General features: G+C 64.6%; 1 protein-coding gene across 2 annotated transcripts; it reads right to left on the bottom strand.

The window, feature by feature from the left end:
- Positions 1–866: 866 nt before the first annotated feature.
- On the bottom strand, positions 867–27,208 carry DLGAP3 (DLG associated protein 3). 2 transcript variants are annotated; one of them, XM_040086130.1, is made up of 12 exons: positions 27,125–27,208; positions 11,679–11,761; positions 7,979–9,059; positions 6,854–7,056; positions 6,276–6,390; positions 5,933–6,167; positions 5,125–5,465; positions 4,931–5,016; positions 3,839–4,263; positions 3,505–3,596; positions 3,161–3,304; positions 867–2,804 (listed from the first exon to the last, which is right to left on the bottom strand). In XM_040086130.1, exons 3-12 carry the CDS (start codon positions 9,002–9,004, stop codon positions 2,586–2,588), a joined length of 2,886 nt encoding a protein of 961 aa, XP_039942064.1. In that variant the 5' UTR covers positions 9,005–9,059; positions 11,679–11,761; positions 27,125–27,208; the 3' UTR covers positions 867–2,585. The 2 variants fall into 2 exon arrangements, with proteins under 2 accessions (XP_039942064.1, XP_039942065.1); XM_040086131.1 differs by having other exon boundaries at positions 6,276–6,342.
- Between the last annotated feature and the right edge of the window lie 566 nt (positions 27,209–27,774).

Raw genomic sequence — 27,774 nt, 5'->3', positions numbered from 1 at the left:
GGGACACGGTGGGGAAGTCCTTGGGGACACCGGGGGACACGGGGGAGTACCGAGGGAAATTCATGGGGGACACGGGGGGACACACCGAGGGGGGGTGTGGAGGGGGAGTCATGGGGGACACAGGGGAACCCTGATGGGACACGGTGGGACAAGAGGGAGAATCATGGGGGGACACTGCAGGGGGCAAAAGATTGGGGGACACGGAGGGGCGTAAGGAGGAGTCATGGGGGACATGTGGGGACACCGAGGAGAAGTCATGAGGTGACATGGGGGGACACCGAGGGGGAATCTTAGAGGGGACACAAGGGGGAGGGAATAAACACGAGAGGACAAGAGGGGAGCATGGAGGGGAGTCGTGCTGGGGACAAGGGGGTGTCATGGGGGGAGCCACGGGGAGACACCCACAGGGCGAGACCCCTGGGGAGTGTCGCAGGGTGTCACCCACCGGGAAATACACAGGGAGAGTCACAGGAGGAGTCCCATGGGAGACCCCAGGGACGATTCAGAGAGAGCCACGCACGAGTCACTCGGCTGGGAGAGCCACAGGGAGACGTCATGCGGGAGTCACGAGGAGTGTCACAGAGAGACACCCACGGGGGTGTCACGGGGGGTGTCGTGGTGGGAGACTCACGTGGGGAGTCACGGGGAGAGATCCACAGAGAGACACCCACAACAGGAGATCCATGGGGAGAGACTCAGAGGCAGAGACCCCTCTGGAAGAGGCACATGGGGAGATCTGTGGGGAATCTCCATGGGGACATCCACGAGGAGACTGCAAAAGCCCCTCTCGCACTGCACAGTCAGCAATTTCCCACAGCACAGACACGCATTTCCCACCCCACGGATACAAAAGGATGGCAGGCAGGTGAAAGGCGAGCCCGGTGCCGGCCATGACCCCGCAGGGAAGTGGCCGCTGGCCCGGAGTAACCAAAGTCATCTTTATTAATTGCGGCGGTTCGTTACAATAAAAAGGGAGCCACGTGTCACGGTCACTGCACGGCGCTGGCCGGGGCGGGGGCTGGGGGCCCTTCCCAGGCACATCCCTAAATCCGGGGTGCAGGGGGAGTGGGGTGGGGAAGGGCTTTGGGGGGCTGAGTGGGTGCTGCCGTCACGGAGGTGTTTAGCACCGACGGGCCCCCAGGAGCGAGGGACCCCAGCGAGGTGTCCCCCAGCTGCCCGCCTGAGGGCCCGGGCGAGGCTTGGCCCCAGATTTCGAGAGCTACCTGGCACCCACTGGCCCTGCCCTGGGGGGTGGCTGGTGATGCTGCGTGGGGCTGCTGGAGTGGCAGAGTGAGGGACACGGGTGGGGTCGTCCCCTCTCTGCCACCTAAAGCGACACTGAGGGGGACAGGATGCTTGGAGCACGGGGTTAAGGACAGGGATGAGGCAGATGCAGCCTCCTGCCCCACCACACTGCAGTGCCCTGGAGGAAACTCTCCGTCCTGCTCCTGGCTCTGTGCACAGGGATGGGCGAGCTGAGAACAACCACATCCCAGGATGTCCCTCGGCCCTGAGAGGCATCAGGTACGCGACAGCCCTGTGCCGGGGTGTTCCATCCCGCGGGGCTTCGGGAGCTCAGGGGGAAGGGGTGACCCCCTGAGGAGGTCTCTCTTGTCCACACTCAAGGGAGAGCCGCTGCCCACGTCCACACTCCCGTCCCACCCACCGGTGCCAAGCCCAGGTGGGACCCTTGTCACTGCAGGTGGGAACAGGCTCACTGGGGAAGCATCTCCCACCTACAGCGCCTGTCCACGGCTAGTGCCACATCGCAGAGGCGCTCCTGGACTCCAGGAGGGAAGGACAGACAGATGAGGGATGGACGGAGGGGAAGGAGGGGGAAGGGGAGAAGCGCGTGGCGATGCTCCGTGCGAGGGAAGCGGGGCGGCTCGCCGTGACCGGTGGCCTCTGCTGCTCTGGTCCGTCCCACCAGGCAGGACACAGCGCTGGTCACGTGTAGTTTCTGGTTTATTCCTTGGGTTATATTTATATATGTATATAGGGGAGGGAGCCCTGGGTCCCCGCGGCACCTGAGCCGCAGGCGGGGGGGAGCAGCGAGGGGACACCTTTGTCCCCACCGCGTCCCAAAGCCTCGTGCCGGCAGGGCAGGGCTGGGGGGCCGTGGCCGGGCAGGGGCTGGGGGCCCGTGCCCACCACACACCAGGGGATTGCACTGAGTACAGAGAGGCGGGGGGGCCTGCCTGCAGCCCCCTCCCCTCCAGCCCGGCGGGGCCGGGCGCTGAAGGTCACCTCTCTTCGGGTTGGGGTGCAGGGGCGGGTGTGCAGAAGGGCTGGGGAGCGGGAAAGGGACAGAAAGCTGGGACACAGCCCCAGGGAGGGCAGAGGGAGGGAGAGCCCCGGACCCCAGGAGAGGCTGGCAGGGGCATGCGGGCGGGGGTGGGGGGCAAGGGGACGGGGCAGAACCGGGCGTTGCGTTCACCCGCCGTCGGATCCACGAAAGGGCTAAGATAGAAAAGAGAGAAGCTGTGAGTGGGGCCAAAGAGCTGCCCCAGGGTGTCCCCGCGGCCCCCCATCACAGTGAGCTACGGCCGCGCCGTCCAGTCCGGGTAGAAAAGCGGAGGCTGCGGTCACAGCCGGGTCTGCGCCTCGGGGATGTAGATCTCGATGCTGTCCGCGCTCTCGGTGGCCGAGCTCTGGCGGAAGGAGGCGGCTCGCTTGGCTGCCAGGAGCCGCTTGCGGGCCTCCTGCCGCTGCCGGTCCACCGAGTCCAGGGAGCGCTCCTTCACCGGGTGCACCTTGGAGCGCGGCGGCTTCTTTGGTATCGGGGGAGGCACCTTCTTCTCCTCCTGCACAGACAACAGGGGCTTCAAGGCTGAGTCCTGCCGGGAATGAGCATCCCGGAGGGCTCAGCTGCTGCAAAGCCGTGGTGAGAGGTTCCACAGGCTCTCCCACAGGTTACAAGGCAGGGCTGCACATCTTCATCCCCCCCGTGCCAGGACCGTGCCCGGCCCTTTGCAGGGATGTGTCAGTGCAAGAACAGCCCTTCTCTAGCCTGACTTTTTCCCAGCTCCGTTTTTCAAGGGTTTGCTAAAAGCAGTCACAAGTGAGAGCCCAGCAGTGGTTTGGGTGCGGATGTGCTTGGGGACGAGGAGGGAGGGAGAGGTGACAGGTACAAGTGCCAGCGGCAGAGCCCTGCCCTTACCTTGGGCTCCATGATCTTCCACCCATTGGCCTTGAGCTGCTGGAGCTCCCCAAACTTCATGCTGACATCCTCAATGGAGAGCTGCAGGAGGTCCCAGAAGCCAGCCAGGTCTTGGAAGGTGGGCACAGGGAATGCGTTGGGATCCTGTGGGGGCAGTGGGACAGAGTGTCCTCCTCATCCATCGGTGTGACATTGGCTCTGCCGGCCGTGGGGCCATCCCATCCCCCTGTGCTGGGGGCTCTGTGTCCAGCTCTCCTCTGTGGTGGTCCATAGTCACTGGCTGAGGGTATGGGACATCCCCCTCCCCACCACAGCTGGCCCCCGCCTCCGCTGCCCACACTCACCATGTTCTGCTGGCAGAGGCGGTAGAACTGCTGCACCTTCTGGGACATGAGGAGCTGGGCACTGCCCACTGCGCTCCGGATCTTCTCCAGGACTGGGGGGAGAGGAGACAGTCACGAGCCGCTCAGAGCCCTCCAACACATCGTGTCTCTTCTCTCCTTCACATCCCTCTAGCCCCAGAGGGCTTCCTGGTGTTTCTCGCCCTCACCCAACCTCCTTAGCCCTGGCAAGGAAGATGCTCTAAGGTGGGAGCACTGCAGGAAAATGACCATGCCCCCGCCCAGCTCTGCAGGATCCCCAGCCCTTCTCTTCGCTGCGACACCCCACCCGACTCACTCTCCTCGGGCAGGTCATAGTCCTCCGCCTCCCTCTCCATCTGCTGGCACCAGCCCTCCATCTTCTCCACCTCTGCCTGCAGCAGTTTGATGAACCACTCCCCGTCCCGATGGCACGGGGAGGCGCGGCCGGAGTCAGGGAGGCTGCGGGAGCCCCGCTCTATCCAGGCGTCCCGCCGGGGCACCTCCACCGCGTCGTACTGCAGCTGGTAATCCTCGCGGTACGCCCACTGCCCCTGCGTGTGCACCGTCTTGTACACGGCGTACTGCCGGCCCGACTCGGGCTCCGAGGAGTGCCGCTGGAAGGGCCGCCCGAACTGCAGGGCTTTGTCCTCGGTGGCCACGGCCAGGCCGGTGAAGCCCTCGAGCTCCAGGTCCGCCTGCACGCCCGCTGTCACGCTGTTGGAGCGCTTGAAGCGCGCTCGCCTGCGGAGACGGGGGGAACGTGGGGACCCTTGTGGCCAGCGGGGATTGTCCCGTGTCCCCCCACCCAGCTACTGCACCGCCAGGGGCGAGGTGAGGGATGCCCACAGGCTGGATGGGGCTGGGAATGCCGGGGTGGATCCTGGAGCATTCAGGGCCACAGGGACAGCCCTTGAGCAGCTGCGATCTGCCAGTCCCTCATCTCCTCTGCTCTCAGCCTGTTTCCATGGCTACCGGCACTGGACTGAGGGTGGAGAGGAGCGCGCACCAGGCTGCGCGGGCACAATGCCGGAGCTCCCCTCCCGCAGGCCAGGCGGGTTCAGGCACACCTGGCATTCCCATCCCAACCAAAATGTCGTGGTTGGCTGAAGAAATGCCCAAAGGTTCATCTGCACCTGGCGTGGGCTCGAAGCTAAGGGCTGAGTCCGGCAGAGGAGACCCAGCACGGGGCAGGAATAGGGCAGCAGCGAGGACAAAGGACAGGACAAATCCTGCCCCAGGTCGGGGCAGCTAGCCTGGGATGGGGATGGTGCTGAGCTCTGGGGTTTCAGCCAGAGGGGAGAGGGAAAAGGTGTTTTGGGGTAATGCTGGTGTGTGGAGCTCAGGAAGCCCTGGGGAACCCAATGCCCCAGAGTGTGGCAGCTCTCAGCCCAGTCCGGCCATGTGGTACCTTTTGTCCTCCTCCACCTGCACCCCGATGGAGTGGAACTCCCTCTGGCTCCGGCTCTCCGTATCCGAGTCAGAGACGGCCTCAACCTGCCGAGGGGCAGAGGGAGAGCGCTGGAGGGCGGCCCCAAAATGCAGCGTGGCGGCTCAGCACGGCCCACACCCCTGGGGCAGCCCGCAGGGAGGAGCGGAGCCCACCTGGACGCCGATGGAGGGACGCCACTTCCGCTGCCGAGCCAAGCTCCGCAGCTCCTCCCGGCCAGGGATGGCCTTGATGATGAGCGTGGAGGGCTTGGGAGCGGCTCGGGGCTGCACCGGGGGCAGGTCGAGGGCCACGGCCGTCACCTTGGAGCTCTCCAGGCTCTCGGCCGAGTTGCAGCGGGCCGCGGTGTCTTTGGACCAGGCGGGGCTGCGGGCGACCTCGCTGGGCAGGTAACTCTCGTGGGTGGACTCGGTGCTGCTCTGCGCCGTGACAGAGATGAGAGGTTTGGCTTTGGTTCCTGGAGGGATGGGAGGTGGGGCTTTTCTGTAACTGAAGGCTGTTGTGGGAGAGGTGCAGGATGAAAAGGCACGTGAAAACACAGACACTTGCTCATTTCCCGCCGCGAACAGGGGCCCCGGGGAATGCTGCCCATCTCCTCCCACAGCACCGGGATCATGGCCCTAAGCTGGGTTAGATATGGGCCGGAGTTCAGAGCAGGTGTTTCACCAGTTTTTGGGATTGGAAAACATCCCAGAGCCACACTGGCCACATTGCTGCAGCACCCAGCAAGGGGCAGAGATGGGGACAGAAGTGGAGTGAAGGAGGGAATGGCTGCTGGGGGCACAGAGCAGCCCCTGACTGGGACTGGGTGATGAGCAGGACACTCACAGCCCGTCCCGGGCACTATAAGGGCAGAGGGCCAGGAGGAGGGCAGCAGCAGCCCTCGGCAGGTGCCAGGTGGGCAGGCAGGGAGATGCGGGGTTCCCTCGCGCGGCCAAGCCCTCGCCATCCCCCAGGACTCACAAGTGCTGGGCTTCAGGATGCTGCTGGTGATGGGCGGCCCAGGGGGGGCCGACATGGAGAAGAGTGAGAGACAGTCGTCGTCCTGGGAGCAGCCCGCCTGGATGGCCCGCAGGTAACTGTGGCTCCGCATGCGGAAGCAGCCGGGCAGGTCCAGCGCCTCCACGGCCTGCGACTCCACCTCGCCGAAAACCGACTCGCAGACGGCCTCAAACTGGTGGTTAAGCTCGTCGTTGATCTGGGGAGAGCGGTGGGTGAGGCTGAGCCGCGGCAAGGGATGCTCAAAGCGACCTCCACCACATCCCTGTCCCAGCCCGCCCTGTGAAACCCGTGCCACGGAACGCACCTGGCCGGTGGTGAAGGAGCGCCCGTAGCTCTGTCCCCGCGGGAGCATTCGCGGTGGCGTGCAGCAGCTGGGACAGTTACAGATATATGAATCAGAATAGTGCCTACTTGCAAACCTAATGAGAGACAGTGGGAATAGAAGGGATCGCACCAAAAGCAACACATTCCAGCAGAGCATTCGGAAACGCAGCCGCAGCGGTCCTCCCGCCGGCCTCTGCCACTGTCCCCACTCCTCACTGCCCCCAAAACTGTCACCCGCTGGGACTGAAACACGTCTCAGTCATCCCCCTTTGAACGTGCCTCTTCTCCCCACGGTCTGCATGTGGCCGCAGCAGCAGGTCCCCCCCCGACAGCCCAGCTTAGCCGTGTCCTCCCCAGTGCCCTGACACAGAGCAGGGACAGGGCTCGGTGCCGCTGCACTGGGGAGTGCAGCAGTGAGCGGGGACAGTGCTGTGAGCAGGGACGGTGCTGTGAGTGCCGTGAGCAGGGACATGCCACTCGTCCTCCCAGGGAGCCCTGGCCCACGGCCCCGCTGCTGCCCGCAGGGCTGGGACGGGGCCGGGAGGGAACAGCCCTTACTTGGTCCTGGCCTGGTCGGCGCTGGAGGAGCGGCGGTAGCTGTCTCGCCGCGTGGCCGCTCTGGGCAGCACTTTGGAGCTGATGTCGGAGTCGGCGCTGTCCTCGTCGCCCATGGCCTTGATGTAGCTGCCGCTGCGCATCCGCCGGCACGGGATCTCCCCGTCCTTGCCCGCCGGGTACCCGCTCCACTCGTCCTGCGGCACCTGCAGCAGGAGGAAAGCGTGGGAAGGCGTGGTGGCCGGGCTCCCACAGGTGGGGCACAGAGCCGAGCCGTGTGCCAGCCCAAGCCCAGCCCAAATCCAGTGCACCTGCCTGGCTCCTCTGTCCTCCCCACGCGCCCCAGAGCTGCAGGGACAGACCCTGGGGGCTCTGACCCCGTTGGAAAGCCCCCAAATGCAGGAGAGCAGATCCCTCCTAGCAGCCACAGCTCCTCATCCCCACGACGCGGGGCGGCGCAGCAGCTCCCACCTCACGGCCCCCCGGGCAGGAGCGTCTGGGCCAAATCCCACCCATGCCAGAGCAGCACCCGCCTGACGTATCGGGCACCACGTGCTGCTGACGCCAGCACCACCGGGTCCTTATAGGGCAGTGGCAGGGGGACAGTGTCCCCTGGGGTCCACAGCCAGGGCGGTGGGGCCGGCACCCTGCCCCGATGCCCCCGCTGCCAGCAGAGATGGGCCCCAGCCACCCCCACCCCTGGCCAGCGTGGCATGGCTGCTCCCTGTCTCCTTCCCCCAGGAAAGGGAGAAAAGAGTTAATTAGCTTTTAATTGGAAGGGGGGTGACCTAGAAGGGAGCCTGGTGATGAGGCAGGCGGTGGCACCCAGCCAGGCACACAGGCAGGATAAAAGCAGTGAGAAGGGAGCAGGCACAGGGCTGCTGGTGGCTCGGAGCTGACAGCGCTGGTCTGACCCCAAATCCAGCACAGGCCAGGAGGCAGCAGATGGGCTTCGAGGGGACAGCGGGGACCGTCACAGGACCACGGGAATGGGGCACAGGCGCTGGGGACGTGGAGCAGAGCTGGAGCATCCCCACAGCACCCCAGGCTGTCAGATGGAAGGTCCCAGCTCTGCCTCGCCCCACAGCACAGTCAGCCCCAGTCCCCTCACCCTGCCCAGCCCCTCACCTGCAGGTACTGGTACGCTCGGTCTTTGGCCTTTGCTTCCTGAAGCATCAAGGTCTTCTCGGTGCCGCCGGCGCTGGGATAGGCTTCACGCGCCTGGCTGACGGTCATGGTGTGCCAGGCACTCCTCTTGAGCGTCTGGCCGTCCAGAGACATGGACATGCCGGCACAGGCCAGGCATTTTCCTTCCCCGCCGCCCTTTAGACTCTTCAAGGTCAAGTCTCTGAAGGCACTTTCGGGAGCGTCCACGCAGTACTGGGTGCCCTGGTCGGCGGCGTGCCGGCCGGACACCATGTAGCTGCTGTCGCTGTCCAGGTTGTCGTCGGAGCTCCACCAGCCCAACATCTTGGACCGGTGCCGGGAGTCCACCTTACGGTCCTTGCTCTTGCTGCGCTTGCCGTGGCGGGACTGGTGGTGGTGGTGGTGATGGTGGTGGTGGTGGTGGTGGTGGTAGCCGTCCCCGCGGCCGTCCATCTTGGCGCCGTTGTAGTCCCGCTTGGCCGGCGCCTCCAGGGAGTGGGACTTGGCGAAGAGCTTCTGGACGGAGTGGACGAGGTGGCGGATGCGGCTGGGGCTCTCGCTGCGGGGCTCGGCGCCGCCGGCCCGGGGGTACTGCAGCGTGTGGAAGCCGTCGTGGTGCAGCGGCAGCTGCTTCTCGAACTGGTCCAGCAGCGTGGGGGGCAGGCGGTTGATCTTGCTGGAGGGGTGGGCGGTCGCCATGCATTCGTCGCAGGAGTCGTAGGGCTGCTGCGCGTGATGCATCCTCGGGAAGGTGCTGCTGGCGCTGGCGGAGGGTGGCTCGCTCAGGGGCCCGCCCGGGCACTCGCTGGCCGTGCCGGGGCTCCGCGCAGGGCAGTAGGGATGCTCCAGGGAACACGGCTCGCTGGGGCTGAGCAGGTACGGCGGCCGCCCCTCGGGGCCGTGCGGGGTGTGGTCGGCGGGATGCTCGCAGTCCTCTGGGATGCAGCGGCAGCGGTGGCCGGAGGAGGGCTGTGTCTGGCTACGCTCCCCATGGTAGCCCTTCATCATTTCAGCACCCACCCCATAGCCTCGGCATCTTGCAGGGATGCCCCTGCGGGCTCATCTGTGGGGACAGAGACAGGCACGGTGTCAAGATCACCTCTGCACCCCCACCTGCAGCAGAACATTGGGGCTACCTCACGGGAACCAGCTGAGAAGGCCGGAAGGTTCCAGGGCAAGATTCAGCCCTGTGGCTGGGCAAGGCCCTGTGAAGCACCAGAATCCTGGCTCTCCACGTGGTGGCAGGAGCACAGTGCCCGGGCCAGGCACCCGGGGTCACCCCCAGCTCAGGTGCTCAGAGGGGGCAGTGGCAAGGAGAAGGTGCTGCCGGCAACGATGCAGGCGGCAGGGCCTGCAGACAGCGAGGGAGGACACGCTGCCATCAGCAGATCCTTGTTTTCTTCTCCAACACCAAATATTATGAAGTGTTTCTCCATTAGAAAGCGGCTCTGGCTGAGTTTTTCAGCCGTTGCGATTCACAGCGCCGCTAATGAGCCGCCGCGGGGCGCGGGGGGGGCCGCGCTCTGATGTCTCCATCCAGCCCCACACGGAGCTGAGGATGGAGACCCACGATCCAGGGCTCTCCTGCCCTGCAAGCCCTCTGGATGGGGAGCCAGGAGCAGAGGTGGCTGTGCTGTGTGAGCCCCAGGCCAAAGCGGAACGATGGACGGCGTCGAGCCGGGCTGAGCCTGTGCCAGACAGCCATACCCATGGAGGTTTGTGTGCCTTACAGTCCCTCAAAGGCTCTGTCTTTGGTTTGACTGTAAATGAGGAAATTACTTATTCTCCAGAGTATCTCGGCTAATTAACAGGCATCGTTAATGCTCTTGCTGTTGTATTTGGGCCGGGTGCTGTGGGCAGCGCGTCTCCCAGACTGGCTGCAGGGAAAGGTGACCATGGGACATTCCCGGTGGCATGTGGGGATTTGACCATGGAGGCTGGACACGAGGGACACTGGGAGGGCCAGGGCTGTGCAGGAGGTGTTGTGCCCCCAAGCAGCCCTGGAGGAGAGAGCGGCTGGGGGTCCCCAAGGGATTTGGGGGTGGGCAGCGATGGCATTTTGGCCCTGAGAGGCAGACAGGGCCCTGGGAACGCATCTGCCCTAAGCCACCACGACCTTCCCTTCCAGACTTGAGGCTGGGCAGCTCCGTCCTGCGCCGCTCCCCATCCTCAGATCCCGCTCCTGCTCTAACAAGGCTCCCTAATTGCTGAACGGAAGGCGCAGCTGGTACAGAAGATGCGTCTCCCCTCCCGAGAGAGATGTTGCGAGGAGCCGGAGCAGCAGCGTGGGATGGAGCTGCCTCTCCGCCCTGGGATCGAGCAGCGGAAGGACGGACAGACAGACAGGCTCCCAGCCCAGCTCTGCCTCCGCGGGCTGAGCTATCATCTCCTGCTCGGGGAGGGAAGCTCTCAACTGATCCAAATATTGCTGCCGCAGCAGCAAGAAGGAGTCAAAATATCTGCGGAGCCCCGTCAGCGCCAGCCCGCCGGGCTTTTGTGCACGGCAGGTGCAGGAATTCAACAAAGCCGGAGCCGCAGGCGAGGCAGCGCCGCAGCTCCCCCGCACCTGTGGAGCGCTGGCGGCGGGTGGGGACACGCCGTGGTGGGGGATCCATGTCCCAACTCACCGAGGCGACACGGGTGTCTGCGCCCTGCCCAGGGACCCGCCGGGCTCCCCGAGGGATCCTCGGGATGGAGAAGGGGTCGGGAGCGAGCCTGTGGGGTTCAGCGCTGGCAGCGCAGCTCAGGGTCCCCGTGCCCATGTGCCAGCAGGAATGGGGGATGCGCAGAGGGTGGCAGAGGCTGCTGAGCCCGCTCCTCTCCCCTGTCCCAGGAAGGCAGCGTGGGCAGGTTGGCACACGGGACTGGGGCAGCTGGCTCATGGCCATGGAGCTGCGTCCCTCCAAAGGCCAATCCACTGAGCAGCCCTTGGGATGGAGGGATTAGTGCCACCGAAGCACAGATTTAAGTCGGGGGGGAAAAACCCAGCCCAGCTGAATTTTGTGCCATTTAACACCAGGGTAATTACCACCAGTGGGAACCTACCGCCCACACAATTATGTGCTAGGATAAACTGGAAGAGCATAATTACCATTACAAATAACTCACTCCTCGCCTTTATTGCATCCAGCGCCTGGAGAAACTCCCACCAGTGGCTCCCCACCACCACTGCCCTCTGATGTCTCTCCCCATTGCGAGGGTCAGCACAGGGAGGAGAGGGGCTCGTGGTCCCTGGTGCTCCAGCCCATCCCGAAATTCAGCCTCCTGCTTAATTTCCCATAGGAGCACTTGGCAGAGGCAGTTCCACTTCCCAGCAGCTGCCCCATGAGATCTCTGCCTTGGAGGCAGCTCCGTGCCGAGGCCCAGGGCTGCAGGGATTCAGGGCAGACTCACCAAGAGCCTGAGCTTCCCTGGGACCCCACAGCACTCAGGATTCTCCCATCTCTCCTCCAGCTCCAGAACACCAGCGGGGAGGTGAGAGGAGATCAGACCCCAATGTCTCAGTCTGTCGAACCACCCTGACACAGGGCAAGATGGGGTTTTCCAACGTTTCCAGGTGTAACGCCAAGAGCTGGGGTTGATGGCCTGCACTCAGGGGGTCCTGGCCCCCCGCCCTTCCCCAGCAGCCCCACCATGGGCAGCCCATGCCGGGCTCCCAGTGGAGCCTCTTGGCGGCACTCACCGCCCGGCGCTCAGGGGGATGCTGTCCTCATGGCCCCGCCAGCAGCAGCTCCTCCACGCTGGGAATCCCTGGGGCAGCAGGCTCTGGGGGAGGAACAGGATGGGGATGAAGCCAGAGCAAGGGTGTCCCTCCCCAAAACCAGCCTGAGCCACGTCCCCGTGTAATTTTTTATCAGCCCATCCTTCCATCCTCCCCTGAGGCCGCCCCACACCAGCGCAGCAACGGGGACAGCTCTGCACGGCCACGGCCACGTGTTTCACCCAGCTTAGCCCCAAAACCATCCCCAGTCCCATCCCATTACACAATTCCCTGCCAGCGGGTGCCAGGGCCGGCCCAGCGGCCACCTCACCATCGAGTTTCATTTGCTCGGGATCCGGCCGCTCTCTCCACAAAACCTCCTCCCGCCACCTCGGCTTTCCAACATCACCAAAGGGACTTTTATTTTTCCCAGCCGGGGAAAGGCGCGAGCTCGGCCCGTTCTGCTCTGCAAATTAATGCGAGATTCTGCCAGCTCGGGTCCTGCTGGGGACCTTTATGGCTTGGGATGAAAGCAGGAGAGAACAAACACGCAGCGTGAGCGCCCGGCGCCGCGCGCGAGCTGGAGCCGGGGAAAAAAATAAAATAAAGTGGTTTTCCCACTTAGGGGCTGAACAAATTTGATCTACGGTTGTCGGAAGAAAATAAATATGGAATACCGCCAGGTCGTTTGCACCGTGCTTTTAATCTATTTACTCTTTCCCCGCTCGTTGTAAGCGAGAAGGATTGTGGAAAGCAAACATTTTATTTTATTAATTATTGTTCTGCTGTTTTGTGAGGCTGAATTAGTAAAATTTACTCAGCCTGGAGGAAAAAAAAATGAGGGGTTTAGTAAGAGACCACCTAATTTGGCACAGAAAGGGGAAAGGTGAAGAAAGGGAAAGGGAATAGGAAAGGAAAGGGGAAAAAAGAGAGGAAAAGGAAAGAGAAAAGGGGAAAAAAGGAAAGAGGAGAAGGGAATGAGGAAAACGGTGTGAGCAGGGTGCAAAGATCATAGAAAAGACACGGGCTGCAATCAGGAAATCAAAACCAATTACTGTTAATAAAAGAAAACAAAGAAACTGCAGGCAGGCACTGCCTGCAGAGGGCTGTGAGGGGCAGGATCCAACAGGGCACAGCTGGAAAAAAGGGATGAGGCAAGATTTTTTAAAAGTCATGAAAGATGAACACAAGCTGAGGAACTGCAAATGTGAGTGGCGCAGAAAGTGTTTACCGAGGCCACTGGGAAGGCCACAGAAGCCAGCACAGCTGGCTGGGACCCCGACAGGGCTGGGGGGTTCTGGCACCCTGGCAAATATGAGGGATCCTGGCACCCTGACATAACTGGGGGGCTCTGGCACCCTGAGGCTGGGGACAGCTCCCCTGGCTCAGCCCTGTCCTGACACACCCCTTCTCCCCGAGCATGGGTGCTTCCCGGGCACCAAACCCAAATCCAGGGTGCCCCAGGGCTCCAGGCCAGCGCGGCCGCCCCGCTCCACATGCCAGGGGGATGAGGACAGGCCGTTCCACGGGCCGGGCATGTTATTAAGCACATGATTAATTTTGGCACCAGCCCCAGCTGCCTGACAGCTCCTTCTCCAGGGCTGGGAGAGCGAGCGCGAGAGGTGCTGCCTCTGCTGATGCAGCGGTTGGTGGGATGAAAAATCCTGCAATGCAGCACTGCTTCTTAATGAGCCATTTGTCTTTGAGTCTTCTTCACTCATTACCATGCCGGGAAGAGGGATGGGAGTTGCCCCACGTCCCCATCTGAGCAATTACTCCTGGAGCAGAGCGAGGAAATACGGCCACGACGCGCCCAGCTGCCAGGGATCCCTGCACGGCCATCGGTGCTGGGGCTCCCCGCCACAACACCACTGGCTCTGGCTGCTGCCACCACGGGGGGAACAGGAACCCCCTCCCTGCGCAGCACACACAGCCCAGGACCACTGCCCTGGCCCCCGACCTAATTCTCTGGGGGCAAGAGCCGTGCTGCTGTGCTGGGTGTGCAAAGGAGCTGGAGCGTCCTGGAGCTGCCAAGGAAAAGCCAGCGGAGAAAGAAGCCTGGCATTCCATCCCTGCAAAGCCCAAACCAGATCCTGGTGGAAGAGCCACATCTTCAAAAGCCCTTTAGGACGGGGAACACCCGGGCCTGGCAGCCAGATCCCAGGAAGCTGGCTGAGAAGGAAAGAGGTGGCACAGGGAATGGGTCATGGCCGTGTCCCTGTGCAGGTGCAGGCAGAGGAAGGGTTGGCATGGCTGAGAAGCCACAACCCCCCTGGCACGGGCACCTCCAGCCCCCTCGGCCCCACAGCAACGCTCACCCTGCCCACAGGAGCCAGGACACAGCGCACAGGGCATCGACTGCCAGAGGTGGGACTGCACAGCCAGAGCATCAGGAGCGCAGCCAGCTGAGCTGGGAGAGCACCGTGGAGGGACCCCCAGGCAGGGCAGGGCTCCAGGGACCCCAGCCCATGCCAGCTGGCACGGGGATTGTGGGCACCGAGCCGCACGGATGAGCTCTCATCACGGGTGATGCCCACGGACAGCTCCCCTCCCGTGGACACGCTCGACATCTTCCCGCACTGCTGCGGCCAGCAGCAGCCGGCACGGGCTCCCTCCAGGGCTTGGAGGGAAAGGGGGACGTGCAGGTGACACCGGGGAGCCAACGGAGAGACCACAGCCTGATGTGCACCTGCAGCAAAGGGAGGGACAAGCAGCGACTTCCCCCTGTGCTGCACTCGCCCTGCGGGCTCTGCCCACATTCCCACTTCACTCCAGCGGTGCCCCAGGTGGGCGGTGGGCTCCAGGATCCCCCAGGAATTAGAACTGCCTGTGCCAGAGGCACTGGGGTCTTGGCAGCCCGCTCAGGCCCTGTAGCTGTGCCAGGGGCCCCGGCTGGCAGCAGTGCTGGGTGAACCCCATTCCCTTATCACGCCCATTTTTCCCTCCCACCCACATGGAGCCACCAGCTAGGCCATGCTGCCGAGGCTAAAAGAGCCGCTTACTCCCCGGCCACGCCGTGCAACGAGCCAGGGATCGCTCCAAAGCCTCTTTGGTGAGCTCGGGGCAGCACAGCCTCAGCACTGAGCGTGGCAGCAGTGCCAGCTCTGGCCATCTCCTGCCCATTTCCTCCAAACCCCAGGGCAGGCTGTCCCTTCCCTCCGCGGCTTCTCTCGCACTGAGCCCCCCGCAGGCTGGCACTGCCCCCCTGCTCTGCTCCTGCCAGGTGCTTGGCTGAGCCAGGGCTCTCACCTGCCGCCAGCGTCGCTCCTCATCCTGCTCTCCCCGGCACGGGACACTCTCCGCTGCAACCCCAAATAACACCAATCCCAACCGGTTCCCGTCCCCATCCCCTCCCACGGGGCCGCAGGGGCCGGAGTTTCCAGGAACGGCGAGGAAGCAGAGCCCTCGGTCCCTGTGCCGGCAGGGATGCCCCTGGCCATCATCCCGTTCCCAGGCTGCATCCCCCGGGGCCGAGGCTGGGATGAGCGCAGCCAGCCCGAGGCGTGGCACAGCCCAGCTCGCCAGCAGAGGACCCAAACTGCCGCTTTAATGGATGGGCTTAATTTGCAAAGCTGATGAAAACCTAAATATTTAAATACATAATTCTGCACGATGCTCTTAGCGCGGGGACAGAGCCAGGGGAGGGGGGGGCACGGCTGGTGAGTGAGGACACGGTAGGTGTGGGGGACGCTCTGGTGGGACAACCTGGATCACCTGGGCCAAGAGCACCCCCATCACGATTTGGGGACCATGCACACCCTTGTCCCCAAAGCCATCAGCACCCGCAGAATGGATGCCATGGGTGCGCTGCTGTTGGCACTGGAGACCTGCTCCACCACCAGAAGCATCCCAGAGAGAAATGTGAGGAAAAGGGAGCGTGGTCCAAGCCAGGGAGCTGTGAATGGCAGCGGGATGAGCCCCCGTGGAGATTACACCACCAATATTCGTGCTACAACAGCTTAGAGATAAAAGAGATTACCAGGATTTACCAGCAATACAAATTGAATATTTAATTTCAGTTGCAGGGGAAGAGGAAGGGCTCATCCCAGTGGTGCACAGAAGTGCGCAGGTGGTGGGCCCAGTGAGGTGTTTCCAGCTCTTGGGGGAAAAACTGGTGTCAGGGCTGTCCCCAGGAGCCAGAGGGGCTGCGCATTGTCATAGCAGTGGGACTGGGCATCCTCTGCCCAACCTGCCCCCAGTGCCATCTGCTCACCGGCTGCCAGCTGCACGGTGCAGCCTCTGCCAGCACGTGGGAGCTCCTTGGATGGGCCACGTGTGCGGGCCCAGCACCAGGGCTGCTCTGGGGGTGCTCAGGAGGGGTCCTGACCCCCACACTGCCCTGATCCAACGCATGGCTGCGTCCCTGTGCTCCCCTCTGCCCTGACCAGGATGTACACAGCCAGGCTGTGCCAGGGTAAGGATGTCCATGGATGAGGCCATGCCACCCAGGGATGAACTTTGCAGGGGATGGGGCAGCAGGGAGGGAGACAGATCCGAGTATCCTGTGGGACGGAGTGGAGAAACCCCCAAGGGGACCCGGCCACCCTCTACAACACCAGAGCAGGGGCAGAGGACAGGCAGCAATGGCCCCCTGCCTGCTGTGAGAACGGGGCTGCTGGCTGGCCCCAAGCCCAGCACGGGGTCCCCATGGTGCCACCGAGGCAGGTGCCCATCCTGGCTCACCACTCCACGGCCGGTGTGCCGTGCTGGCGCGGGTGCCGGTGCAGGGCGGGCTGGGGGAGGATGGCAGAAGATGAATGAGGGAGTCGGGAGGCTAATGGCATTGTCTGGAAAGTAGGTCGTGTGCTGAGCAAAAAGATATTTATATCAAAGCTCGTTCCCCCGCAGAAGCTCCTGAGCTGGGTACAGGCAGCACCACGAGCCCATGGCCGCTGCTCCGCACCCCCGTGACACCCGTGTGGCACCCGCGTGGCGCCCGCATGGCATTCCACACCCCCACGGCACCCCCTGCCCGACCCCGTGCCCGGCCCTGCCACTCTGGGCACCCGCCAGCCCCGGGGCTGCCCTGCTCAGGGGCGGCAGTGCCGGAGGTGAAGTCATCCCCACGGAATGGGAGCCACGGCAGCTTTGTCTTTTTCTGACCTGGCTGCAGGCGCTGGGCACCGAATGGCACCAGGTTATTTTTATTTTAATGCGACCTTTGCCAAGGTTTGATGCTGCCCTGGACGCTCCCCAGATGGGCACAGTCAGCCCAGGATGGCCACGGCGGGTCCAGCCCAGCCTCAGCACCACCCTGGCCTCTCCCAGCACCCAGCTCTGCCCATGCTCCTCACATCCTGCATCACCCCTGACCGGAGCTTGGCCAGATCTCTGCCTTGCTGCAAAGCTCGGTCACCTCCTTCCCCGCTGAGAGGAGACCTGTGCCCCGGGATCCCTCCCTCACACCACCAGCCTTCCCAGAAAAGCCAGGAAATCATCCCAGAGAGCCCAGATGGAGTCAAACATTTTTGCCCCCTCTGACCACGCTGCCCCGGCGGTGAACATGACCCATCCAGCAGCCATGGGGACATCCAGCTCCGCTCTCCTGTGCCCATCCCCATCCCACACCTGGCAGCCTTCGATCCGGCACGGGAGCAGGTTCATTTCCCATAATAGCTGTGTCGGCTGGATTTACAGCCTCGCTCCGAGTTATTAATAATAATGGCCTCACTCTTAAGTAGGGCTTTTCATCTGCCTCGGAGCCCTTTCCAGAGGACGTCTGCAGCGTTATCACCATTTTATTCTCGTTTCAGTGGGCACAAGAGTGAGATGGAGAAGGGGGCAGCTGATCTGAGGTGTGGAGTGCATGGTCCTGCAGGAAACCCAGCCACGAGAGCCCCAGGGATGCTGGAATGCCCAGGGCCTGTCGGGGGATGCAGCCACAGCACCGAGGCTCCTTCCAGCCGTACCGTGGTGATTTACACCGGCAGCGAGCCCGGGCCCTGCCGCACGGATAAATCCACTTCAGGCAGCAATAAACCAGCGTCACCACATCGGTAATCCGCAGCGCTCCCACCACCGTGAGGAATCCAGGGGCAACGCGCACGTGCCGATAAATCCCGGACTTGTCTCGGCAGGGAGGTCCCTGGGGTGGAAATCCCCGCCGGAGCCGCGGCCGGAGGGGTGGGTGCAACCGGGCTCTCGTGGGAGATGCTGAGATCCGTGCTGGGGGATGGATCCAGCACACGGGAATCGGCCACGTGGGACCGGGGACATCCCCGAAACGCTCCCCACGTGTCCCCCCGCGATGCCCACCCACCCCAGGCGGCTCCGGTGTCTCCCCGCCGCGCGCCGCAGCGGGGCTCGATGGGCAGATTTATTCCCCTGTAAGAGAGCTTTGATCTGAAGTTATTTTTTGTTTACTAGCAACAAGGTATTGTAAATACATCTTTGCCGATAATTATAGAGTCTGGGCGCACATCTTAATCTCCATAAAATATCAGATGCTACAATTTGCCTGATTTAATGAGATCGGAGGCTGATAAGCCACTGAGGTAAGCTGTAAACTTGGGGGGGGAGGAGGGAAATGATCGCAAATGTGCTAAACCGCCTTCGTCCTCCTCCTCCTCCTGCCGCTGCCACGTGCCCAGCCCGGGAGCCTGTGCCCTGCCCCGTAGCCCCCTGCCCAGCTCCCGGGGTGTGCCCGGGCTGTGCCGCAGCAGCTTCACGCAGGGATGGGCATTTAGGGCAAACGGAGCTTTTTATACAATTTACCTCATTAAAACTCCAAGAGCTGAGAGCGGCACCGGGCTGCGGCCGGGGGCTGTGCCTCGGCACACTCGTGGGCCCCGTGCCGTGCCAGGGGGGAGCCAGCACAGCCCCAGTGCCAGGCTGGGTCCATGTGAGGGCCGAGGTGCGAGGACAGGGTCCTTGGGGGGCACGGGGCACGGCTGGGCTGCACGGGCAGGTCAGGACGTGCGTGTATCCAGGTGTGTCCAGGCATGTCCAGGCACGTCCAGGCATGTCCAGGCATGTCCAGGCACGCACAGCCCTTCCTGACACCACCGGCCATGCCAAGGGCAAGCTGGGCTGAGCCCCCCGTGCTGCGGGGGCTGCCCGAGGTCACCCTCCCGCAGGAGTACAGCCGTGCCCTCGCCACGTCCCTCCACAGACACGGGGGTCTGCACGGTCCCAGGTGCCCGGGGTGGGGGTCCCCTCCTGCAGGGATGCGGGGGGGCCCTGCCTGGAAAGCAGGAGGCTCCTCCCGGTAACGAGCAGCCCCGTTTCCACAGCAACCTTAAAGGCCGCACAGGTGCCGCCTCACCAACTGTGGCGTTTCGGGGGGCACCCAGCCCATCCCCCTGCCCAGCACCATGGCCTCAAACAACAGCACCCCGGCTCCCCAGCCAGCAGGCCCCAGTCCGTCTCCCCCAGGTGCCACCTGGGCTCAGCCACAGCCCCCTCCCTGCACTGAGACCCCCCCAAAGGGTGCAGATCCCCTGCACCAAGAGAGACGGGACCCCCCCCAAACCAGCCCTGTGCCCACCCCGGCGTCACGAGGAGCCGGTGGTGACCTACAAATGTCAGGCTGACAGGTTAATTAATTTCCCTCTTCCCCGGGCCGTTATCAGATGGATTCAGACGTCACCTGAGACTGTTAATTGGGCTAATTATCCCAGTTTCAGATTTTAAATAATTAGTTACTGTTGACTCCAGCCTGACTTCCACAATTTTCTATAAAAAGGTCAGACGGGTCCTGGATCCCAGAACCCAAGAGATGGGGTGGAGGGGCCGCAGCAGGGGCCAAGCACACCGAGACCCCTGAGCTGGCTGGGGACAGCGCGGTTCCCACAGTGCCTGGAGCTGGCAGGAGAGGGACATCCTCTGCCTCAATGGAAACCAGGAGAGGGAAGGGGGTATGGAAGCACAGGGTGGAGGGCGAGGAGTGGGAGGGAGCCCCCTCCTCCCTCCCTACCCCAGCACGGTGACAGCTGCCCCAGGCTGAGCTCCCTGCCCAGGCTGAGCCACAGCAGAGCCCAGGCCCCGCTGGGCACCTCGTCCCTCCTGGTTGGACTCCCCAGGGCTGAAATCTCAGTCCAGGGTTTTCAGCAGCTGTGATTTCCCCACTGGGTTTCTCTGCGGACGCCGGGCAGGGGGCACAGGGGCAGCACCTGCCCTGCAAAGGGTGATGGTGGCCAGAGCAATGCCTGCTGCCCACGGGCTCCCTGCAGGCACTACCTGTCACCTGCCCGGGGCATCGCAGAGAGGGACACGCTGGGCAGAGGGACGAGCAGAACCAGCTCATCCCCAGGCTCATTCCCTCAGGAACACCGCGCTTTCTCCCAGCCTCATCCCCGCTATTAATAGCCTTCACTAGCCTCCTCGGGAGCCATTTGCATATTTGATTGCAACTCCGGGGCGGGGCAGGGCCCTTCAATCAGCCGCTCCCGCAGTCTCATTTGCATGGGTTGACATTTTGTTCTGGGAGCAGTGACACCGGCACTGCGGTTTGGGGACACGCTTCTGGGGGCCCGAGGTGAGCACAGTGTCACCAGCCGGCAGCGCTGCCCCAGAAACTTCACACCAACCAACCTGTGCCAAGCCGGGAGCACCAAGCGGGGCGGGCAGCCCCTCCCTGGCTGTCCCAAACCCGTCAGGGAGTGATGGAGCCTTGGTGGCCCGTGTCCCCACGTGCCCTGCCCCGCTCCCCAGCCCGACTCACAACACTCCGTGCCCGTCCGACCTGCCCGGCGGGACGATCAGAAGCGCCCGGCGGAGGGAAGGCTGTGCCCAGCCCGGCGGGCAGGGCGTGGGGTGACGGGCACGCAGCTCTGGGTGGTTTCTCGTCCCACCGGCCCTGTCTGGAGCTCTCGCACATCAAAGGGCAGCGGCAGGGCTGGACGTCCCGGGGGAGCGGGGGGACCCCGAGCCCGTGGGGACCCCCGGGGGAGCGAGGGTCGGGACCCACAGCCTCTCCGGTTCGTCCTGCGGCTGCGACCCGAGCTTGGGACGGGGGCAGCGGAGAGGGATCAGCACCGCGGACAGAGCCCGCCGCCAGTGCCACCATGGCCAGCGCCACCGCCGCGGCCACCGCCGCGGCCGCCTCTGTCCCTAAGGCCACCATGGCACCACCGCCACCACAGCCACCAATACAAACTCCCAGCACGATAAACTCCCAGCACGAGCACCACTGCCACTGCCGCCACTGCCGCCACTGCCACAGCCACCACTGCCACCACTGCCACAGCCACCACGGCCACCAATACAAACTCCCAGCACGAGCACCACTGCCACAGCCACCACTGCCACCATTACCACCGCTGCCACCACTGCCACCGCTGCCACCAGTGTCACACACCGCCCAACAGCACGTGGCACAGGCGGCCCCGCCACCAGCCCCTCTGGCAGCCCCAGGCCAGGGAGGTGCCAGACAGCGGCAGGAGGAGCTGGGCGGCTCCAGGGCCCCGGGCAGACACAGCCGGGAGCGGTGTCCCAGGACGCCCTCGCTTCCCCCTGGCTCTTGGCATCACTTGGCAGGAAAAAAACAGGCCAGGGTGAGGCGTGGGATCAAGCCTCGGGATGACAGGGATCCGGAGAGGGCTCTACTGCTTCCCTCCCCCCTGCCTCAGTTTCCCCTCCAAGAAAACTCAGCAGAGATACGGGTTTGTGTCACGGAGAGGCAGAGTGGCAGGGGAAACCACGGAGAGGTACGGAGGGACACAACCGCCGCTGTGACTGTGCCAAGGAGCCAACTGAAGACAGGCAGGGCTCGAAGCACAGATGTCGGCACCGGCTGTGCCGCTCCCCGGCAGCGGGGCCGTCTGGCAGGCAGAGCCGGGGCTCCCCGGCTCCGTGCACGGACAGACGCACAGACACACAGGGGACAGACCCTGCCCCTCGCAAACACCGCGGTGCAGCCCTGCCCTGCTCCCCACGCCCCAGCGAACTGCCCCCGCGCAGCGCACGCCCTCCCCCAACGCTCACGGCTCGCAGCCCCAGCACACCCCCCCTGCGAGGCGCACAGCCCCCGGCCCGAGCGGCTGCTCGCCAGCGCACACAGCCCCGGCCCCGGCCCCGGCCCCGGCCCCGGCCCCGGCCCCGCAACGCTCACAGCGCCCGGCGCAGCACACGCAGCCCCCAGCCCGGCTCCGCGGGGAAAGGGAGCAGAGACCTCGGCGCTGGGAGCTCCCCATCCCGGTCGGGCGAGCTTCACCGGCTGTGCCGAGGCTCGTCTGAGCCAGGGAGCCACAGGCGGCACACGGAGGCGAGAACGTGGCTGCCAAGGAGGAGGAGGACTCGGCCATGGAAGGGTTAGGGCTGTGGGCTGCCTGGGCGCTCCATCTCCACCCGGGCCGGGGAGCCTCGCTGAACTGGCACAGCTGGGCACAAAGCGGGGCTCTCCCTGGACCGAGGCTCTGCAAGGAACGGAGCCCCCAGCGCGCAGCCAGGCCCTCTCCCCTCCCACCCACCGCCCCACTCACCCGCCGCCGCTGCTAAGACATGAAGTTGCCGGCCTGGGCTCGGCAGGAGTCGGAGGACGGCCGCGGCAGAGCGGCTGGATTCCCTCTGATCCTGCAAATTCCCTGCGGGCTGTCCATGCCGCGGCCAGGCCGCGCAGCGAGGCCGGAGGCGTCCCCGGGGTCACGGCCGCCCACGGCAGCGCGGCGGCGGCGGCGGCGGCCGCGCTCCGGGTGCCGACACCGGCACCGGCACCTCGCAGCCGGCGAGAGGCGGTGGCGGAGCCGTCGCCCCCGCGCGTTGGGGACACACCCACGCGCGCTCCCCGGCGCGCTCGGCCACCCCCGCGCACCAACGCGCACCCCCGGGAAGGGGCTGCCCACGCCCGCAGCGCCGCACGCCCACGCACCGCCCCGCACGGACAGACGGCCCCGCACAATGACGGATGGACGGACAGCCGGCCCCGCACGGACAGACGGACACACGGCCCCGCAGGCTGATGGATGGACAGACAGCCGGCCCCGCACGGACAGAGGGACACACGGCCCCGGACAATGAGGGATGGATGGACACCCGGCCCCACACGGACAGACACACAACCCCACACACTGATGGATGGACAGACACCCGGCCCCTCATGGCCAGAGGGGCACGCAGCCCCACACATTGACGGACGGACAGACACCCGGCCCCGCACAGACAGACGGGCACTCGGTGGCTCTGCATCACTGCCCCGGATGACTACGCAGCCACGTGCACCTGGCTGCTCCCCCTCACAGCGTCCCCCACACTCCTCTGCACCCCACAGGCACCTGAGTGCAGCTCTCGCCCCCAGCAGCTCCCCACTCGCACCCGCTGTAGGGGAAATGCATTCTTCCCCTAGCATGGGGCTGTTCCCAGTGTGCCCCCACCCAGGGAGGCCCAGGGGAGCCGGAGGCAGATGGGTGTCATGGCACAAAACATGAAACCTGAGGCCATCCCTCAGCTCAGCTGCGCAGACAGCTCCAACCCAGGGTGCATCAACCACCGCGGGGTCTCACCCCAACCCCATGTCTGGGGACACCAACCACAGCAGGAACAGCCACTTCCAAGGCAGGCAGGGTTTCCCCAGTACCAACCAGTTCGCCACTCCCAAACAAGTGCCCCAGCACCCGTTGTACCACCACAGCACCTACATCCCTTTGGGAAAATGAGAGGTTCCCCAGGAATGGGAAATCAGCAGGTCCTGTCACAATGGGACTCAATACCTTCGGCTTCTGTAGTCCTCATCCTCTCCCTCCAAGGCAGCACCCCCACATGCCCCACAGACAGGCTGCTCTCCCCCTTCCCCTCTGCCCACCAAAAACTTCAGCTAATTCCCAGCCCAAACAGCTCCTGATCCTCCTGCAGGAGAGGGCTGGGCAGGCAGCGAGGCCCCATCACCGCCCGCTGCCCAGAGCTGCCAATTTAAGGCCAACCAGACTCTTGGTGAAGCACTGAGCGCTGGCAGCCGCGCCGCAAACATCTGCTCTTCCAACGGCATCGTGATTCACAGGCTATTAATTGGGGCATGGCAGCGCTGGGAACTGTTTGCATCCCCTGGCTTTGCTCAGAGCCACAACTCCCTGCCGACGAGGTCTGGGTGCCGGAGACAGAGCCAAACCTGGCCGCAGTGGAGCCGCACCGGGATCGGCCACGGGGCACGGTGCCCAGCTCCCACACCCGCTGCACGGACACGCGGCAGCGATGCAGAATGAAGCCCAGGAAAGCAGCAGCAGTGGTGCCTGGTGCTTGGCAGGAACAGCCAGAGCCACAGTGCCCGCCAGAGCCACGGGGCAGCGGGCAGGCTGCCTCTCTGACAGGGTGGGTTGGCGGGTGCTGGAGGCGCTCTTCAAGCCACTGTCATCAAATATCGGTGTGTTTCCATATGCTGCTGAGACACTGACTTCAAGGGGAGCCACGGAGAAGACCCTGCTGGGGCAGCACCAAACAAAGGCTGTGGGGAGCCTCCAATGACAGCTAGGAGGAATCTGAATTCAGAACCTGATTAGAAACCATGTCATGGCTTCTTCCTGCTCCAGCATTTGGGGAGGAGTGAGCCGGGGGGCGAGGTGGAAAATCTAATTAAAATTGAGGGCAGGTTGCAGAGGCAGTGACACAGGTGCTGCAGGAGCACAGCTGTCTGTGGGAGGGGGACACCGGGTGCTGCAGCACCCCTGGCCCCGCAGAAATGGGGAAGGTACAGATTAATTCTCCTTAATCTGATGGGCACTTGCTCCGCTGCCACATGCTGCAGCGGCTGACAGAGAGCAGCCCGGCCTCCCCACGGCTCAGCTTTTGGACCCATGGTGGCCAGGCCCTCTCTGTCCCCCTGCCAGTGACACTGTACAGACCTGGGAGTGAGCTGCTGAGCAGGACAGGGTGAACAGAAGGGGCTCAACCCTGCCTAGTTGGGAGGAGATGAGTGCAGAGCTGTCTGCCCTGTCCACGGATTTCCAGGTGACCCCCTCGCTGCTGCTCCAGGAGGGACCAGGCACCACAGGGCCACTGAGACCGCCACGATCTCAGTGCCACTTTGCCACCCCCAAGAACAAGGTGCAAACCCTGCTCTGACAAAGCCCAGAGCCAGGCTGAAGGGGCACCAACGCAGGTTCTGCAGCACCAGGCGCCGCTCTCCGCGTCCCCCTCCCCTCGCCCTCCCCAGCACCTGCCTTGCCCTGTGCCACCTGCATCGCAGAGATGTCCTCCCCACTCTGAAGAGCTGCCACCCCACAGCCGGGGTGTGCCCCGGGGCACGTCCAGCCGCAGCCCCCAGCCCCCTGCCCGCCCCGCGAGTCCCCCGCTGCTGGCACGTCTCGCCTGCTATTCTTAGCTCTCCAGCGCTGCGCTCTCCCGGCAATGGCACCGTATATTACTATTATTGCTGGCTGCCAACGTCTTGAAGCAGGCAGCCAGGATCGTGATGGGGCTTCCACACCCCTGGTGAACCTGTCGTTCGGTCCTCGCTGGGCTCTGCTCTTCAACAGGCTATTTCGGGAAATCCAATTTGATGGCCAGAAGGAGCACGAGCCACACGTTCAGCCCCTGCGCTGGATCCAGGCTCCTCCAGTTTCTGCTCAGATCCAGATTTTAGCTTCGCCCGTGTTGGCAAGAAGGGCCAAGAGTCACCTTTGGCTCCAGATCCAAATTTCTGGCTGGGTGGGATCCAGGGTTTCGGCTCAGCTTGTTGGAGAGATGCGAGCGTCTGCAAAACCTGGATCTGGAACCCCAGCCCCCACCACAGCAGCACCACCTGGGCACGAGACCCCAGCACGGGGTCTGATCCTGCCCTGGAGGGTGGGCAGAGCTGGGGAGACCCACGCCAGCACAGCCACCCACACAGGCTCTGCATCCCACAGGTCCTGGCACTGCTCTGCCTCTGAGCCTGAAGGTTGAGCCCCCCCAGGCACCCCCAGCCTGAGCTGCCCAACACCCTCCACTCCTCCCGTGCCTTGCCCGAGCTGCTGGGAGCCAGGTCCAGCAGGAGGATGAGCGGGCTGGGGACTGCTCCTCCAAGCCCACGTGGCACAAGCCTTGGTGCTCAGGAGGGAGATTTGGGCAGCAAGCTCGGCACCATCTCACCCAGGCTTGGAGAGGGGGACACCATGGTTTTGTCACCGCATTCCCTGGAGCTGGTCCTGGTGCCCTGGCTCAGTGGGGTAACAACACCCAGGGCAGCCCCAAACTCAGCTCACACCAACACCTCCCACGTCAGTGCTCCCACCAGCCCCACAGCCAGAAGGGGCCCCTCCAGGCTCGGACGTTCCACGGTCACTTTGATGGCTATTTTTGCATTCCCAGCCCTGCCGGGTGCTGTAATAATGCTTGAAAGGGCTGACATGCTCCTTCCAGCCGTGCCCATCTCCCAGTGGCCTTCCCACTGCTCCATCCCCGCACAGAGAGAGTCCTCAAGGGCTGGGAGCCATGGATGCATTCGGGGCGACAGTGGGAGCACGGAGATGAGAAAGACCAAACATTACATCCATTTCGTCAAGGAGAATCTGCACTGCTGACCGGATCCTGCTCCAATTTACACCAAGGAAGGCTGCCTGCTCCCAGCCTGGATTCCCACGGGGATAACCAACACGCACCAGCCAGGCTCTGTCCCCCGTTCCTGGCCAGGGAACAGGCAGGGCTGGGCTGTGGGCAGCACAGCCCTGGACCCCACGAGAGAGGTGACACGCGGGGCTGGATGTCACAGGATGGAGAGGGACCAGCGGTCCCAGCGCCAACTTGCTCTGCAGGTTTGGCACAGGATGGAGGGACCAGACCGACCTCTCCAAGAAAACCCAGCAGTCTGGGGGAAGGAAGGTGGCAGCAGGAGGGAACAGGGCCCCCCGAAGCTCTGCTTGCCTGCCAGGCTGGGTTGGACCATGGCGCCTGGATGCGCGGTGATGGCCACAGCTCAGCTGGTTCCTCACGCCAGCTCCCGGCACCCGGCCGGGCACGGTCCCCGCAGCCAGCGCCCCCCGCCCCCGGCGCGATGGGGAGGGGGAGCCCCCTGGGCCGGGGAGTGGTCCTGGGCCTGCCCCGAGCCCTCCGCAGAGGGAGAACGCAGGATGGCTGGCGTCGCCATCCGGGAGAGGCTGGAGGGGCTGCGGGCTGTGCCTCCCTCCCCGGCGCCTCGGGCAGCAGGAGATGGGGATGCCCGCTGGCGCCTCTTCTCCCCCACCCACCGGGGAATCCTGGCGGAGCTGAGCACCTCGGTACCGGTGAGACGCCCCCTGCCATCCCACGGCTCCCTCCTCCACAATCCCCCCCCCCCTCCCCGTTCACCCCCGCACACCCGCTCGGCGGGGCTGGATGGGTCCGCAGGTGACACGTCCCGTTCCCGCGGGGCCGGCTCCGCACGGCTCCCGTGCCCCGTTGGTGAGAGCCTCCCTCCTCACCGAGCACCGCGGACCCCCGGGACCGCTTCCCCCCACCCCCACGCTGAGCGCCGCGGAGCTCGGGGAGCGGCCCCCGCTCCGCGCCGGGCACCGCGGTACCCCCGGCACCGCCGCCGCTCTTACCCCGCTCCCTCCTCCTACATCCTCCGGCGGCTCCCGGGCGGTTCCCCGACGGCCCGACGCGGCCGCCCCCGGCCCGGCTGCTCCCGGCCCGGCTCGGTTGGGCTCGGCTGGTCCCGGCTCGGCCCGGGCCGGCGCCCCGCGCGTGGGAGCGCGGCGGGCGGCAGCATGCGAGTGGCGGCGGCCCCGCAGTGCAGCGCGGGCGGGCGCGGAGCGGCGGGAGCGGAGCGGAGCTGCCGCGGCGCCGCCAAGACACGGCGGTGGATTTTCCCCGGGAGCCAGAGCGGGCGGCGGCGGCGCAAAATGGCTCCGGTGCGGCTCTGCCGCCGCCTCCCGGCGCCCCGGGACCCCCGTGATGTGGCGGGGGAGCGGGGGGAGCCGCACGTGGGGCCGGGGAGATGATTGCCGGAGCGGGGATGAGCGGTACCCACCCGTGGGCATCCCTTGAGGCACCCGGCGGAGCCGCACTGGCACCGGGACAAGCGGTACCCGCCCGTGGGCACCCCACTGGATCACCCCAGGGAGCCGAGGGCGCTCCGAGACCGTCAGCCACGCATGGCCACGGGCACACTGCCTGCCAGGGAGGAGACAGAGCGCAGAGACAGCCCTGGGGGTACTGAGCTAGCCCTGGGGTGTCGGGATAGACCCTGAGT

This window comes from Hirundo rustica, chromosome 25, assembly GCF_015227805.2.
Source record: "Hirundo rustica isolate bHirRus1 chromosome 25, bHirRus1.pri.v3, whole genome shotgun sequence".
Lineage (NCBI taxonomy): Eukaryota > Metazoa > Chordata > Aves > Passeriformes > Hirundinidae > Hirundo > Hirundo rustica.
Note: the sequence above shows the minus strand (reverse complement) of the source record. Positions and strands in the feature narration are given on the sequence as shown.

Coding starts and splice junctions, on each gene's coding strand:
- DLGAP3 (XM_040086130.1), bottom strand. CDS start 9,004: ATGATGAAGGGCTACCATGGGGAGCGTAGCCAGACACAGCCCTCCTCC. Junction 7,057..7,978: donor GAGCGTACCAGTACCTGCAG/GTGAGGGGCTGG, acceptor CTCCTGCTGCAG/GTGCCGCAGGACGAGTGGAG. Junction 6,168..6,275: donor GCTCCTTCACCACCGGCCAG/GTGCGTTCCGTG, acceptor CGCTCTCCCCAG/ATCAACGACGAGCTTAACCA.